Source organism: Piliocolobus tephrosceles, chromosome 5 (assembly GCF_002776525.5).
Source record: "Piliocolobus tephrosceles isolate RC106 chromosome 5, ASM277652v3, whole genome shotgun sequence".
NCBI lineage: Eukaryota > Metazoa > Chordata > Mammalia > Primates > Cercopithecidae > Piliocolobus > Piliocolobus tephrosceles.
The window spans coordinates 126,038,814-126,055,184 of NC_045438.1; the positions used below are offsets into that span (position 1 = coordinate 126,038,814).

At 46.0% G+C, this 16,371-nt stretch overlaps 2 protein-coding genes across 3 annotated transcripts in view; both read right to left on the minus strand.

The window, feature by feature from the left end:
• BICRAL (BRD4 interacting chromatin remodeling complex associated protein like) overlaps positions 1–16,156 on the minus strand; it is an 89,893-nt gene extending 73,737 nt beyond the window's left edge. The window contains exon 1 of one of the 2 annotated variants that reach the window (XM_023212829.1): positions 15,656–16,156. The gene's annotated coding sequence lies outside the window, so the exon portion shown is untranslated. The remainder of the gene's footprint in view (positions 1–15,655) is intronic. The other variant, XM_023212831.3, reaches the window with a different exon arrangement.
• Positions 14,159–15,076, minus strand: LOC111543050 (translation initiation factor IF-2-like). Its single transcript, XM_023212833.3, has one exon. The coding sequence runs from the start codon at positions 14,790–14,792 to the stop codon at positions 14,328–14,330; it is 465 nt and encodes a 154-aa protein (XP_023068601.1). The 5' UTR covers positions 14,793–15,076; the 3' UTR covers positions 14,159–14,327.
• Positions 16,157–16,371: the final 215 nt, after the last annotated feature.

A 16,371-nucleotide genomic window follows, 5' to 3' on the forward strand; every position in this document is an offset into this window, starting at 1 on the left:
TACCCATTACCCAAACAGTGAACACTGTACCCAATAGGTAATTGTCAACTCTTCACTCCCCTCCCTCCCTACCCCCTTTTGAAGTCCCTAGTGTCTATTATTTCCATCTTTATGTCCATGTGTACTGTTGTTTAGCTCCTACTTATAAGTGAGAACGTGTGGCATTTTATTTTCTGTTTCTGAGTTAGTTCACTTAGGATAATGACCTCTGCCTCCATCCATGTTTCTGCAAAGGGCATGATATCATTCTTTTCCATAGCTGGATCCACTATTTTATTTATTTATTTTCGAGACAGAGTCTCACTTTGTCACCAAGGCTGGAGTGCAATCGTGGCTCACTGAAACCTCTGCCTCCCAGGCTTAAGTGATTCTCCTGCCTCAGCCTCTGGAACAGCTGGAATTACAGGTGCGTGCCACCATGCTCGGCTAATTTTTGCAATTTTTGTAGAGATGGGGTTTCACCATGTTGGCCAGGCCTGTCTCACACTCTTGACCTCCTCAGGTGATCCACCTGCTTTGGTGTCCCAAAGTGCTGGGATTACAGGTATGAATCACTGCACCGGGCCTGTAACAATTTAATAATAAAAAAAGCAGTGATAGCTGAGACCCAAATGGGTTGACATTATGTTAATGCTTTATACGCATGATCTCACTTAGCCCTTTCAAACTCCCTCTGAAAGGTAAGTCCTCTATCCAGAGGAAGAAACTGAGGCACACTCCTTCAGGGAAGTTACTCACTCAAGGCAGTACCTACAGCAAGATGCTAGAACTCAGATCGGTCTGGTTCTAAAGCTGTTACTTTTTTTTTTTTTTTTTTTTCCTTTTTAAGTCAAATCACTCCTTGCTTGAAAACCTTTAGGATTTTTTAACATATAAGAGAAAATTCAAATACTTTGGCCTTACATTTAGTGCATTTCACAAGCTGATCGCAAGGTCCCTTCCCAGCCTTCCCTTTTCTCTCTTTTTAAACTTCTCACTTCATCCAAAGAAGTCTCCTTACTGTCTGCCTCTCTTATAAAATCCCAGCCTAACTGTTCTTTTCCACCTAAGTTCCTCTGCTTATGTATCTTTTCCTGGTCAACAAAATCTTCCTTTTCCTTTAGGCTCTAGTTCAAATTCCATTTCTTACATGTAACCCTTGACAGCTCTTTTTTTTTTTTTTTGAGATGGAGTTTCGCTCTTGCCCAGGCTGGAGTGCAATGGCACGATCTCAGCTCACCACAAGCTCTGCCTCCTGGGTTCAAGCGATTCTCCTGCCTCAGCCTCCTGAGTAGCTGGGATTACAGGCACGTGCCACCACACCTGGCTAATTTTGTATTTTTAGAAGAGATGGGGTTTCTCCATGTTGGTCAGGCTGGTCTCAAACTCCCGACCTCGGGTGATCCACCCGCCTTGGCCTCCCAAAGTGCTGGGATTACAGGCATGAGCACCGCACCCGACTGACAGCTCATTCTCTTTTACCCACACCGCATCTGTCCGGAAATCCCACTGGCTATACCTTCAAAATACATCCAGAATCCAATCACGTACCACCTCCACTACCATCTCTCTGGTCCAAGCCATCATCATCTCCCACCAGCTGTCTCTGCTTTTGCTCTTTTATACTCTAGAATCTATTCTCAATCCAAATTCCAGAAGTGACCCTTTTAAAACAGAAATCAAAACTCTCCAACGAACCTTCATTTCCTCTCATGTAAAAACCAAAATTCTTTTATGTGCTAGACTGTGAACACCCATAATGTCCCACATGACTGCTCTGCTCCTCAACCTCTCTGATCGCTTTTGATCCTCGCCCTTGCTACCTTGCCACACCCAGAACTCAAAATGCATGCTCATGTCTTAGGCCCTTTGCAGTGGCTGCTGTCTGCCTGGAATGCCCTTCCTCCAGATATCCTCAGGCTTAAGACTTATTCAAGACTCTGCTCAAAGACAGTCATGACCTTCCAGACAATCTTCCCACACCGCAGCACTCCCTATCTTCCTGTATGTTTACCCCATAACATACTACAGAGTCTACTTAGGTTTATTGTCTGTCTTTCCCAAGAGAACAGGGCTTTGGTCTTTTGCTCACTGCAGCATCCTGGGAGCCTAGAATGGCACCTTGCACACATTAGGTGCTCAATATTTGCTGAATGGATAAATGAATAGATGCTGTCACACCACCTCAGTCAAAGGTTCTCTCTCCTTTGCTCTTGCTTGTACTAATCATTTGGCACTTACCATACACTGTTGTGTAGTTTTCTGTGTGTACATATGATCCACCTGCCTAGATTATGTGTTCCTGTGCCCTCCAAATGCTCTGCACAAATTTAGCATTTAATAAATATTTGCTGATGAAATATCACTGCACTGCCTTTTTATTTCAGAGTAGATAGTGATGGTAATAATTTTCAAAACAAGACATTCCACTTAAAAAAGAAACATTCTAGAAAGCAATATGATGTAAGAAAAAAATATTTGAAAAGCTAACTTAAAAAGAATAGAACATATCTTAAAGGTGCATATACATTATGCAAAATCCACATCATGCTCTGAAAATATTTATTCTGTGACTTTCACAGCCTTTTATGTCCTAAAGATATGCTTGAGAGTCAAGCTCAAGGTAATTTTTGATAGTAAGGTAATTTGAGACATAGAACATCTATTAAATAATAATTGTATGTTGGGAATTGAGGTAATATATGACAGAAATAAAACAATGTGAAATAGGTCACATTATATATATATATATATTTTTTTTTTTTTTTTTTTTATTTTTTGAGACAGAGTCTTGCTCTCTGTTGCCCAGGCTGGAGTGCAGTGGCATGATGTTGGCTCACTGCAACCTCCACCTCCCAGGTTCAAGCAATTCTTGCGCCTCAGCCTCCTGAGTAGCTGGGATTGCGGGCGTGCACCATCATGCCTGGCTAAAAAAAGTAGAGACGGGATCTCGCCATGTTGGCCAGGCTGGTCTTGAATTCCTGACCTCAGGTGATCCACCAGCCTCAGCCTCCCAAAGTGCTGGGATTACAGGTGTGAGCCATCGCACCCAGTCTTTTGTCACATTTTTAAATCTAATAGCAAAAAGTTTTGGAAAACAAGTTAGACAACTTTCTAACAACAGATGTAGATCTTTTCAGTTACCTTGACTATAGTTCATGCATAATTCTCTTTGTGAGTGTTGGTGGGGAGATCAGCAAATAGACTCTTGCATGACTTATGGTAAGTTTCTTTTTTTTTTTTTTTTTTTGAGGTGGAGTCTCGCTCTGTCGCCCGGGCTGGAGTGCAGTGGCCGGATCTCACCTCACTGCAAGCTCCGCCTTCCAGGTTCACGCCATTCTCCTGCCTCAGCCTCCCGAGTAGCTGGGACTACAGGCGCCCACCACCTCACCCGGCTAGTTTTTTGTATTTTTTAGTAGAGACAGGGTTTCACTGTGTTAGCCAGGATGGTCTCGATCTGCTGACCTTGTGATCCGCTCGTCTCGGCCTCCCAAAGTGCTGGGATTACAGGCTTGAGCCACCACGCCCGGCCTCTTTTTTTTTTTTTTTTTTGAGAGGGAGTTTCACTCTTGTTGCCCAGGATGGATTGCAATGGCGTGATCTTGGATCACTGCTACCTCCGTCTCCCAGGTTCAAGCAATGCTCCTGCCTCAGCCTCCCGAGTAGCTGCAATTACAGGTGCCGGCCACCACGCCTGGCTATTTTTTTTTGTATTTTTAGTGGAGACGGGTTTCACCATGTTGGCCAGGCTGGTCTCAAAGTCCTGGCCTCAAGTGATCCACCCGCCTCAGCCTCCCAACTGCTGGGATTACAAGTGGGAGCCATGATGCCTGGCCACTTATACTAAGTTCTTAATTGATATGTCTAGCTTAACCTTAAAACTTGACAATACAAACAAAAAAAGAACATAAAATATTAGTGCTCATAAAATATATAAAATAGAGTCAGGCATGGTGGAGTACACCTGTAGTCTCATGTAGTCTCAACTACTTGGCAGGGGAAGCAGGAGGATCACTTGACTCCAGGAGTTCAAGGTCACAGGTACACGGCCAGACACACACACACACACACACACACACACACACACACACACAAAGTGAAAAGGGGTTGACTTTCACAGATTTCTCCATCCTAAAACTCTCACAGATGTGGAGAATTACAATTCTAATGGGAAATGAGAATAAACCAACCTGGCCGGCACGGTGGCTCATGCCTGTAATCCCAGTACTTTGGGAGGCCGAGGCTGGTGGATCACTCGAGGTTAGGAGTTGGAAACCAGCCTGGCCAACGTGGTGAAACCCCATCTCTACTAAAAATACAAAAATTAGCGGCTGGGCACAGTGGCTCACAAGGTCAGGAGATCGAGATCATCCTAGGTAACGCAGTGAAACCCCGTCTCTACTTAAAAGAAAAAAAAATTAGCCGGGAATGGTGGCAGGTGCCTGTAGTCTCCACTACTTGGGAGGCTGAGGCAGAAGAATGGCGTGAACCTGGGAGGCGGAGCTTGCAGTGAGCTGAGTTCATGCCATTGCACTCCAGCCCAGGCAACAGAGTGAGATTCCATCTCAAAAAATAAATAAAAGAAATAAACCAACCAGCCACTTTCTTTCTCTTTTTTTTTTTTTTTGTGACAAGAGTTTTGCTCTTGTCACCCAGGCTGGAGTGCAGTGGCGCGATTTCGGCTCACTACAACCTCCGCCTCCCAGATTCAAAGCAATTCTTGTGCCTCAGCCTCCAGAATAGCTGGGATTACAGGCACCCGCCACCACACCTGGCTAATTTTTGTATTTTTAGTAAAGACGGGGTTTCTTCATGTTGGCCAGCCTGGTCTCAAACTCCTGACCTCAAGTGATTCACTCACTTCGGCCTCCCAAAGTGCTGGGATTACAGGCATGAGCCACCGCACCCAACATCAATTTCTAAATATACTTATTTGCACTTCTAAAAAGTCTCAGGGTTAAATTAAATCTAGGCCAAGCAGAGTGGCTTATACCTGTAATCCCAACACTGTGAGAGGCCGAGGCAAGAGGACTGCTTGAGGCCAGGAGTTTGAGACCAGCTTGGGCAACATAGCGAGAACTCATATCTACATTAAAAAAAAAAAAAAATTAGCTGGGTATGGTGGTGCACGCACGTAATCCCAGCTACTCAATAGAGGCTGAGGTGAGAGGGCTGCTTGAGTCTGCAAGATGGAGACTGCAGCTATGATCATGCCACGGGACTCCAACCCTGGGTAATCAAGATACTATCTTGGAAAAAATCCAAAAATGTTTGTAAGAAAAAAAGTTACAGAAGCTAAGCTTCTTATTAAGAAAAATATTTTGGCCGGGCGCGGTGGCTCAAGCCTGTAATTCCAGCACTTTGGGAGGCCGAGACGGGCGGATCACGAGGTCAGGAGATCGAGACTATCCTGGCTAACACGGTGAAACCCTGTCTCTACTAAAAATACAAAAAACTAGCTGGGCGAGGTGGTGGGCGCCTGTAGTCCCAGCTACTCCGGAGGCTGAAGCAGGAGAATGGCGTAAACCCGGGAGGCGGAGCTTGCAGGGAGCTGAGATCCGGCCACTGCACTCCAGCCCAGGTGACAGAGCAAGACTCCGCCTCAAAAAAAAAAAAAAAGAAAAATGTTTTATAAACTTAATGTAGCCTAAGTGTATGGTGTCTATAAAGTTCATAGTAGTGTAATGTCCTAGGCCTTCACATTCATTCACCACTCACTGACTCACCCAGACTAACTTCCAGTCCTCCAAGCTTCATTCATGGTAACTGCCCTATGCAGGTACACCATTTTTTCTTTTGTGTCATATTTTCACTGTACCCTATGTTTAGGTATGTCAAGATACACAAATACAGTCACCTATAGTATCCAGGTACAGTAACATGCTGTACAGATTTACAGTACAGGAGGAACAGGCTGTATCATATGGCCTAGGTGTGTGGTAGGTCATACCATCTTGGTTTGCGTAAGAGCACTCTATGGTGTTTGTACACAATGAAATCACCTAACGATGCATTCAGCAGAACCTATCCCTGTCATTAAATGGCGCATGACTGTATTTATTAAAAACCCATCAGAGGCCAGGTGCAGTGGCTCACACCTGTAGTCCTAGCACTTTGGGAGGCCGAGTGAGAAGATCGTTTGAGCCCAGGAGTTTGAGACACGCCTGCGCAACATAGTGAGCTCCCATCTCAAAAAAACAAAAACAAAAACCAAACTCATCAGGGTCTCAAACAAGGTGAAGGTTTAACAAATATTATTTCTCTTCCCCCTCATTTTCTTCCTTGTGAAAATGTTTCCATTTCAGGCCAGGACACAAAGTTCAATTTCTAATGAAACAAAGTGTCCTGGATTTGGGTTCAACTGAATAAACCATTTCTAGAAAGTCATTATTATCTGTCATCTTATTCTCTCACATTCTCAGACTCAAGGCTTTAATTTTAAGTAATGTTAAGTGTTTAATGTGTTTGCAAGATAGAGAGCCAAAGAACCCACAAAAACAGAACATGTTCGGTTTCACAACTTTATTACAAATAAATTTGTAAGTAAACAAATCATAACTTTATAGGTTAAAGTTGATCGGGATTAAGGAGAACCTGAGTATAAGATCTGATACAGCGAGGTCTCAGGATCTTTTCCTGAGTGGGAGTACACACGAGGTAGGGAAGAAAAAACAACAAACCAGAACAGGGCTGCTGCTCCTAGGTCCTCTTTCTTCCATCTTCCCGCACAGCATTCTGACAGTCCCTGAGCTCTCCTCAACTGCACTACAAAAGAGCAGGCCACCCCCAGCACAGCCAAGTCCTGGGCTCCCTTTGCTAGCAGCCAGGCACCATGTTAGTGATTTCCACCTTAGGGCTTTCCTTTTAAAGTCCACACCCCACATGCCTTTTCAGTCAGCTCTCTCACCTCTCCATATTAATTTCACTCTTCCCCAACTCCCCCAGCCCACCTTCTGCCAGCTCCTTCACTCACTGTATTTTCCACTTCTACTATACAGAACATTATTGATAAAGAGCCATGCCATGCAGAAACGCCATCTGGTATACTACGTAAACCACGTTGTTTCACCCGTTTTCCCCATGGTGGATACATTCCAGATTTGCTCTTCTCACCTTTAACTCAAAGCTATCTTTTTTTTTTTTTGAGACGGAGTCTCGCTCTGTCACCCAGGCTGGAGTGCAGTGGCCGGATCTCAGCTCACTGCAAGCTCTGCCTCCCGGGTTTACGCCATTCTCCTGCCTCAGCCTCCCCAGTAGCTGGGACTACAGGCGCCCGCCACCTCGCCTGGCTAGTTTTTTGTATTGTTAGTAAAGATGGGGTTTCACCGTGTTAGCCAGGATGGTCTCGATCTCCTGACCTCGTGATCCGCCCGTCTGGGCCTCCCAAAGTGCTGGGATTACAGGCTTGAGCCACCGCGCCCGGCCCCAAAACTATCTTTCTCAGTGAAGAATGTAGACAGCTACTTTGAATTCCATCATCTACTCCATTCTTATTTTCTCTAATCTCACTTTGCGGTTATTGTTTAGCCTATTTGGGGAGCAAAGAAAACTCATGAAAAAGGGAATGACAGCAGATTCAAAGAGGAAAGAATGGGGAAAAGAAGGTGGGGGGGGTGCTACATACTTCCATTTGACATTGTTTAAATAAAAAATGATTTTCTTGGCAGGATGCTGTGGCTCATGCCTGTAATCCCAGCACTTTGGGAGGGCAAAGTGGGAAGATTGCTTGAGCCCAGGAGTTTGAGGCCAGCCTGGGTAACAAAGAGAGACCCCCTGTCTCTCTGAAAAAAAAAAAAAAATTTTTTTTTTCTTTAATTATCTGGGCATGGTGTTGCGTTCCTATAGTCCCAGCTACCTGGGAAGCTGAGGTGGGGGGATCCCTTGAGTCCAGGAGGTTCAGGCTGCAGTGAGCTACGATCGTACCACTGCACTCCAGCCTGGGTAACAGAGTGAGAGACCGTCTCAAAAACAAACAAAAAACGGAACTCAATGCTTATTTCTCTCCTTTCCTGTTCTGTAATCACATTTTTTTCTCATCACTTGCACAGATCAGAACGTCAAATGCTATAACCCACCACACATTCAATGGTCTTGATTCTTTTTCTCACAGATCCCTCTAATACTATAAGGTATTGCTGATCTCTACAGAATACTGCTTTCCTTTTGATTCCCATCATTCTACTCTACCTAGGTTCTGCAAGTACTGAGTCAGCAAATGTTTACTGAGCGCTCAACTTGTTTTGAATGCTGTGATAAAGGCTTAGAACAAAACAGTAAACATGGGAGCAAATAATGTAATATTCTCAGGTCCTATTCTAGAATCTCTATGTCTATAGGTGCACCCTCAAGTTTGGTACCATGATAAGAAGACATACTTTCTCTTTGGTTTCATTAATCTTTCATTTCCAAAGCAATTTTCTTCCATATGCAAATAACACCTCTATCTGCCACAAATATTTAAGTGTTTTTTTTTTTTTTTTTTTTTTTTGAGACAGTCTAGCTCTGTCACCCAGGCTGAAGTGCAGTGGGGAGATCTCAGCTCACTGCAATGTCTGCCTTCCAGGTTCAAGTGATTCTCATGCCTCAGCCTCCTGAGTAGCTGGGATTACAGGTGTGTGCCACCATGCCTGGGTATTTTTTCGTATTTTTAGTAGATACGGGTTTTGCCATGTTGGCCAGGATGGTTTCGAACTCTTGGCCCCAAGGGATTTGCCTGCCTCGGCCTCCCAAAGTGCAATTTTAACCATTTTTTTTTTCCAGGATTGGGAAAACCCTTTATTTCTCTATAGAATTACTGAATTTTAACTATTTAAAAGTGGTTGAGTGGCAATACATACATTCACATTGTTGTGATATCAAGAGCCCTATCCAGCCTTAGGAATTTTTCATCTTCCCAAAATGAAACTCTGTACCCATTAACTCACTTTAAGCCAGTAATGATTTTCATGGCACCCACCCCGATTCTTCTCCTGCTTTCCTACTTGGCTAACATTTCAAGGTTCATCATCAAAATCACCCCCTTGCAACTACTCTCAAGCCTCTGGCACTGCTTCTCCTCTGTCAAACCTGCAGGGCAAAACACGAATTTTGGGTGAACTGATCACCTGCCTGCTCTTTGCTGCAGTCGTAACAGCTGAATGTTGCTAGGAGAAAAATCACACAACTAGCTCAGCTGACTGGTTTCACTTTAAATTCATGGCCCCAAGCCATGGTGAGGGATTCAACAATACCCAGCATTGAAACTACCTTGTTTCCCAGTTACTCAGTTCCTTGTCCTGTTGCTCAAGGTGAAGTGTCCATCTCTCCTGAAATCATCCACTACCCCTTCTTCGTTTAAGTCGCTGGCCTTGCGAAGAGACCAAGACTACCAACACACTGTGTGGAACCCTGTCTACTAAAAATACAGAATTAGCCAGGTGTGGTGGTGCATACTTGTAATCCTAGCTACTTGGGAGGCTGAGACAGGAGAACTGTTTGAACCCGACCTGAAGGTTGCAGTGAGCCGAGATTGAACCACTGCACTCCAGCCTGGGCAACAAAAGCAAAACTCCGTCTCCAAAAAAAAAAAAAAACAAGGATGCTGCTCCATTGGTAGTCTTGGTCTCTCTTCTGGATTAGTCTCACTTTCTCTATTAAATATTCTCATTAGCCTATCTAGGTTCCCATTGTTTAAAAGAAAGGCCCTCTTCTTTACACAGGCAGACTCTGTCTCTACAAAAAAAAAATTTTTTTTTAATTAGTTGGGTTATGGTGGTGCACACCTGTGGTCCCAGCTACTCAGAAGAGGCTGAGGTAGGAGGATCACTTGATCCCAGGAGGTTGAGGCTGTGGTGAGCCATACTTTGCACCATTGCACTCCAACCTGGATGACTGACACCTTGTCTAAAAAAAAAAAGCCCTCTTCTTTGACCCCATCTCCCTCTGAAGCCACTAAGCTGTTTCTCTCCACTTTACAGCAGCAAAATTTCCCTAACGAGCTGTCAATATTCACCTCCCTTCCTACTCTCTCTTCAAAGCATTCCAATGTGGCTTGAACCACTTGTCAAAACAGTCACCATCATGTTGTCAAATCCAAATAAACATTTCTCTATTCTCATTGTGTAATTTACCAGCAGCATTTGACAGAGGTGACCATTCCCTCTTTCTTGAAAATAAAACACTCTCCCACTTTAATAGCTGAAACTTCTCAGTCTCCTTTGCCCAAGCTTTAGCCATTGTTAGTGTTTTAGGGTTTTTTTCCCCCACAGAGCTGGCTGTGTGGGAGACCAGAGTTTTACTAGTCAAATCAGTCTCCTATGGCTTGATCTTAAGGCCACAAACAATCTCAATCAGTTCCATGACATGCCATCTGTACACTAGTGACTCCCAAAATTTATGTGCAGTCTAGATCACTCCCCTCAGCTCGACTTAAATATTCATTGCCTACTTAACTCTCCACTTGGATGTCTCCCAAGTATTTCAAACATACAACACATTCCACATGGAATTCTTGCTACCCACCCCTCCCCACCTGTTCCTTCTCCAGTCTTCTCCAACCAGCAAATGGTACCATCAGCAGCCCAAGGATGGGGCGTGCAACCTGAAGGCACCCTTGGTTCCTCCCTCTCCCTCCACAGCCAACCTATTAAGCAAATCCTTCTGATTCCATCTCCAAAATATATATGTGAAAGCTGCTGTCTACTCTGCTGTATCTCACTGCCACTTTACTTGCCCGAGATACTATTATCTTGGGCTGACTACTACAATACCCTCCTAACTTCCCTGTTTCCTCTCTTCCTCTAAATAGTTATTTTTTAAAAAACATTATCACTGCCCAAATTAAAACCCCTCATTGCCATTAGAATAAAATCCAAAAATCCCCCTATGATGTAACACAAGAAGACCTATAGGGTCTCTCCATCTCCATCTCATGCCTACCCTATTCTTAATTTCTCCCCTTGCTCAGAGGAGCCTTCTCTCCAGTCTAACACCCAGCCTTCCAGTTCTTTGAACTTCTTCCCATGTCTGGAATGTCTCCCCAGCTTTTCACATGGTTAGCACAAGTTCATGTTTCAAGTCTCAGCTCAAATATCACCTCTACAAAGAGACTTTCCTTGACCCTTCCTAGACAAAATGGTCATTGATTTTTTAACTATTGTCTGTCCTTCCCCACTATACTATAAATTCCGTGAGTGCAGAGATCTTGACGGTCTTAAATTCCAATAAAGGTTAAAGAAGCTACTGTTTCCCTCTAAGCAGGTTTATTTTAGATTTCCCTCTCATTTCAAGCTTTATTGGATTTTAGTCTAGTCAAAGATTATAATTACTTTGGCATTTACCATAAAAAACAAGGGGAGAAAACCAGAAGTGACTTCCCTTCAAAAACTGTAAGTCACTCCACCCACCTAGTGGTCTAGACTGGACAGACTGCACAGAGGTATTCAACAGATGCTCCTTACAAAAATTTTCCAATGTGGACATATGCAAAGATGGTATAATTCTGACATCTGCATCAAAAATCTAAGTTTTAAACTACTCTCCCTAGCAATTACTAAACACAATGATCTGAGAAGAATCAACAAGGGAAAGCATAAAATAAGTAAAATACATGATCCTTAATCCAGAGAAGTTAATGATTTCATCACTGACTTAGTTCTTTTTCTCATTTTAGTAAGGTCATCTATTCATCACCTGCTCTAGATGCTTCTTCCTGACCCGTGTTTTTTGTCACCAGGCTGGAGTGCAGTGGTGCCATCTCAGCTCACTGCAACCTCCCAGGTTCAAACCATTCTCCTGTCTCAACCTCCTGAGTAGCTGGGATTACAGGCACGTGCCACTACGCTGGGCTGATTTTTGTATTTTTAGTAGAGACAGGGTTTCACCATGTTGGTAAGGCTGGTCTCAAACTCCTGACCTCATGACCCGCCCACCTCAGCCTCCCAAAGTGCTGGGATTACAGGTGTGAGCCACCGTGCTTAGCCCTGACCTGTTTTTATCCATATTCTGCTATTAGGTTCCACATAACTTGACCATCCTACTTCCCAAAACCCAGAAGATACGTCAATTCAAAATTCAGGAAACAATCTTTTCTTTTAAGGATTTATCTTCAGGTCTTTGTATCAGGGTCTTTTCTACCCTATTCTTAATTTCTGGATCAATCCTAGATTCTTTTTTTTTTGAGACTGGAGTTTCATTCTTGTTTCCCAGACTGGGAGTGCAATGGCCCGGTCTCAGGCCACTGCAACCTCTGCCTCCTCAGTTCAAGTGATTCTCTTGCCTCAGCCTCCCAAGTAGCTGTGATTACAGGCACCTGCCACCACACCCGGCTAACTTCTTTGTATTTTTAGAAGAGATGGGGTTTCACCATGTTGGACAGGCTGGTCTCTAACTCCTGACCTCAGGTAATCCGCCCCCCTCGGCCTCCCAAAGTGCTGGGATTACAGGCATGAGCCACCGTGCCCTGCCTCAATGCTATGTGTGTTACACAGCTGTCTTGACTAAACTAGATGGCCTGGCTAGACCTAGAAGTCTGTATGTTATATAACTTCCCAAGAGAATGAGACAATATACTTTAAAAAATGTACCGAGATTTTAAGGTCTTAGGATACCTGAAACTTTTTCTCTGAGGAAATAATTTCGATTATTTGATAAATGGCAGCTAGAATGGGGAAAATAAAACTGAGACTAATGTGAGCAAAAAACTGCTGAAACTCAAAATTATATGGACCTCCATTCTCACGTTCCAATTCAAAAGAGCCAGCAGAACAGTGCATAGCACAGTACGAGACAGTCCAAATGTGTATCTGTGTCACACTGGAATCACCTGGAAAACTTTGGAATGAATACTAGATCTTTGGGTACAGCGGGTGCAAGGTGGGCCAGAATGTCAACATTGAACATCAAGAAGTTGGAGCGACTGACACATAATTAAAGGACCCCACTGGCCCTAGCAAATGATGGTGGAAGAGGTGATGTTACAAATCTCTATTTAAAAACATCCCCCAAGTTAATTCTGATGCTCAGATTTGGAAACCACAGGTGTAGGGGGAAAAACACAGCTTTCGTGATCCAATGGCAACTTTACTAAAAACTGCAAGACCTCGAACAATTACTATACTTCTGTGAACGTTAGTTCATTCCCCGGTAGACAGACATAAAATCACTATTTCAGGGCTGATATAATAGAAATGATACAAAGCATCAAGCACAGTTTCTGGCATACAAATGTTCAATATATGATAGGTCTTATTAAATGGTCTAAAACATCCACTATGTATATTTATAAACACAAGGACACACCTACTGGCACCACTGTGTTATTTTTCTATACTAGAAATTAACTATTTACTTTCCATGTCTGCGGACTTCTACAGAAATCAGAGCTTTACAAATCTTTCCCCTCCTTTCAGTAACAATGTAAACGTTAAACCCCTCCCCCATCTCTAACATAGATACTTACTACCAACAGATACTTACGTGGATGCTTTTAAGAAAATAATGCAGTTTTGCTTTTTAAAAGTTTCAGAGTGTTTTAAAGCATTATTTAACTTTTCAGATCAGCGTTCTAAGAAACTGTTTTAATTCACTGCCATTTGAAGTAATATGAAAGCCAACAAGTTTCAGAAAACTGGAAGCCAACAAGAAGTTTCAGAAAACTGTGAGAAAAAATTCTCACAATCTGACTAGTAAATGTCTCCTCAGGGTTGTTTTAGAGTAAAACTAAGAAACGAAGCGTAGGGTACCCACAAGAGAACCACATTACGGGAAGGCAGACAGACAATATCCTGGACTCTTTTTTTAGTTTTGTAACCTGGTTGGACTCTACTTCCAATAACTGGAGAATGAAGGAAAAGCCTCAATGCCCTGCCCCCACGCCGGGCCAGAGAAGACAAAGGCGTCCACTCTCAGACCGCATTGCAGGAGCGCCTCACCTCCAATTTTGACTGGGAGGAGTGGGGGTGCGGGGTCAGGGAGGGAACCCATCAGCCGCGAGGCTCGACGCCCAGTCCCCTTCTTCCATCACAAGTGGGAAGGAGGAAGAAGCTGACCCCAGTCCTTCCCGCTCCGAGCCGGCAGCCTCGTCTTTTGGGTCTGGGGCCGTGGGGAAGGAGAAGGCCGCGCCACCCCGGTCCCATCTCCAGAATTCAGCACCCTGCTCTCGGCTCCCGCTGGCCCCGGGCCTCGTGGCGCCCTGGTCAGCGAGATGTCCTCGGAGGGCGCCGCCCGCGCCGCGAGAAAGATGGCGCCTGCTGAGCAACTGCGCCACCAGCCCTGGCGACAGGCCAGGCCCAGCGCCATCTTAGCGCCTTCCAACCGCACCCCCCACCCGAGATCCCGCATTTGGGGCGACTCGGGGGGCGCGAATAGCATCAGGCCCGCGCGCACTCGGCCAAAAAAGCGCCGTCCCAGCCACACAGCTCTTCCGGCCGGCGCGGCGGACAGCACGGGCCTCGTAGGAGACGCCCAGCTGGGCCGCGACTCCTCCGCGCTGCTGGGGACTCAGCCGGACCCGGCCGCGGACCCTTCGCGCGGCTGGGGGCTCGGCCGGATCCGGCCGCAGATCCTCTGCGGTGCTTCGGGAAGGCAGCGAGGCGGCTGGGAAGGGGCCGTCCCGCGGCAGGTGCGCGCCGCCGCCGCCGCGGGTCCGGAGTGGGAGCGGGGCCGGGGCGACTCGGCCGCCCCGAGCTCTCCCCGCTGCAGCCCGGACCTGCTCTCCTCGCCGCGGCCGCCCGCAGATGCGGCGGGAAGGACGAAGCCAGGATGAAAAATAAACCCCGTCTCCGCCGCCTCCCTCCCCACCCTCTCCCCTCCCCCTCCCCAGACGCGGGGTCCATTTTGCCGAGAAGAAAGAAAATGTGATTCACACCCTAGAGCTTCCGAGAGAGAAAAGAAACGAGGGGGGGAAAACAGAGGGGAGGAGATTGGAAAAGCTTATTTTTCTTCCTCGCCCGCCGTCACTCCAGGCCCTCCCTGCCCCCTGCTCGCGGCCCCGCCGCGCCGTCTTCCCCTCTCCGAGCCCTGCTCCCTCCTTCCCGGCTCCCGGCGGCTCCGGGGGGCGGAAAACACACTCACACTCGCGCACACAACTAATTTTAAACCGGCTCAATCAATGAGTCATTAAAAGGCTTCCCTCCCCTCCCCTCCCCACCACCAACCGCCACGCCACCCCCTTCCCGGGCTCTCCCTCTCCCCGCTCCAGAAATTTGCATCCGCGGAAAAGAGAAAAAAAAAAGGAAAAAGAAAGGCGCCGGGCCCCCACCTCGTCGAGGCGCCCCGGGCCCGGCCTCGCCGCCCCCTGCCCGCCTGCGCCCCCGCCCGAGACACTGAACTTGGTCTTCCCGGGGCCCCGGCAGCGCTGGGAAAGGCATAAACACTCGATTCCCCTTTTCTCCGTGTCCATTAAACATCCACCCACCACCACCATCACCCACCCACAAACCCCCCCCCCCCCCCAAAAAAAAAAAAAAAACACAGCCTTAGCCAATAGCTCTCTGGGCTGAAACCTAATATCCTGGTTTTGGCAACTCGGTGTTTAATTTGCTCCTCTTTCTTTTCTGTCTGGAGACAGATCTCCAGCCCCCCCTCCCTCGCTTTTCCCCTCCCCGAAGGAAAGAGGCAGAGGAAGGAGGTTGTGTGTTTTTTTTTTCTCCTTGAAATTTTTATCACAAAATTATAATACACTCAAAGGGAAACTCACCGTCATGAAAAAGCAGTGCCTTGTCAACGGGGTTTCTGCGCCATCGCAACAGGGGCGGCGGCGGCGGCGGCGGGCGCGGGGCGCGGGGCGCGAGCGCGGGAGCTCCCGGCCGAGCGGCGCCGGCCGCACGCGCTCCGCTCTCTCTCTCGCTCACCCCCGCGCCGGGCGGCGGGCGCCCGCTCCCCGCGCCCGCCCGGCCTTCATGCTCTGCGCCCGGGCAAACCGCTCGCCTGCTCGTCTACCTCCAAACTTCGGTTCTCGCCTGGCAAAAAATGTGGAGATTAGGATTTTTTTAATTAAAAATTTTTTTTTTTTTTTTTTTTTTGGGTAAATCAAGCTCCAAGGATGTTCATTCCTGTTTCCTTTAGGATTCTTTTTAACTTCAGAAATGTACTGGTTTATTCAAGAAACAGTTTTATTTGGCTTTAAAAAAAATTATTAAGATCCACGAGGTGCGTGCTAATTCTCTTGCAGGCTCTCTCTACACACACACACACACACACACACACACACACACACACCCAGTTTTAGCTTGACACGGGAACGGGGAAGATTAAAGACAAAAAAAAAACTACAAGATTTGTTTAGAACTCTAATTAGAGCAAGCCTCAGTAAATACGTTTTGCATATGCTTTTTAAAAACCAAAACCACTTTTAACTTAGTTATTAGGCAAATAACTGGTTCGTCCTAACTTTTAAATGTACTAAGCTTTCTT

Excerpts from the sequence above, each read along its gene's own strand:
- LOC111543050 (XM_023212833.3), bottom strand. The coding sequence starts at position 14,792 with ATGGACCCCGCGTCTGGGGAGGGGGAGGGGAGAGGGTGGGGAGGGAGG.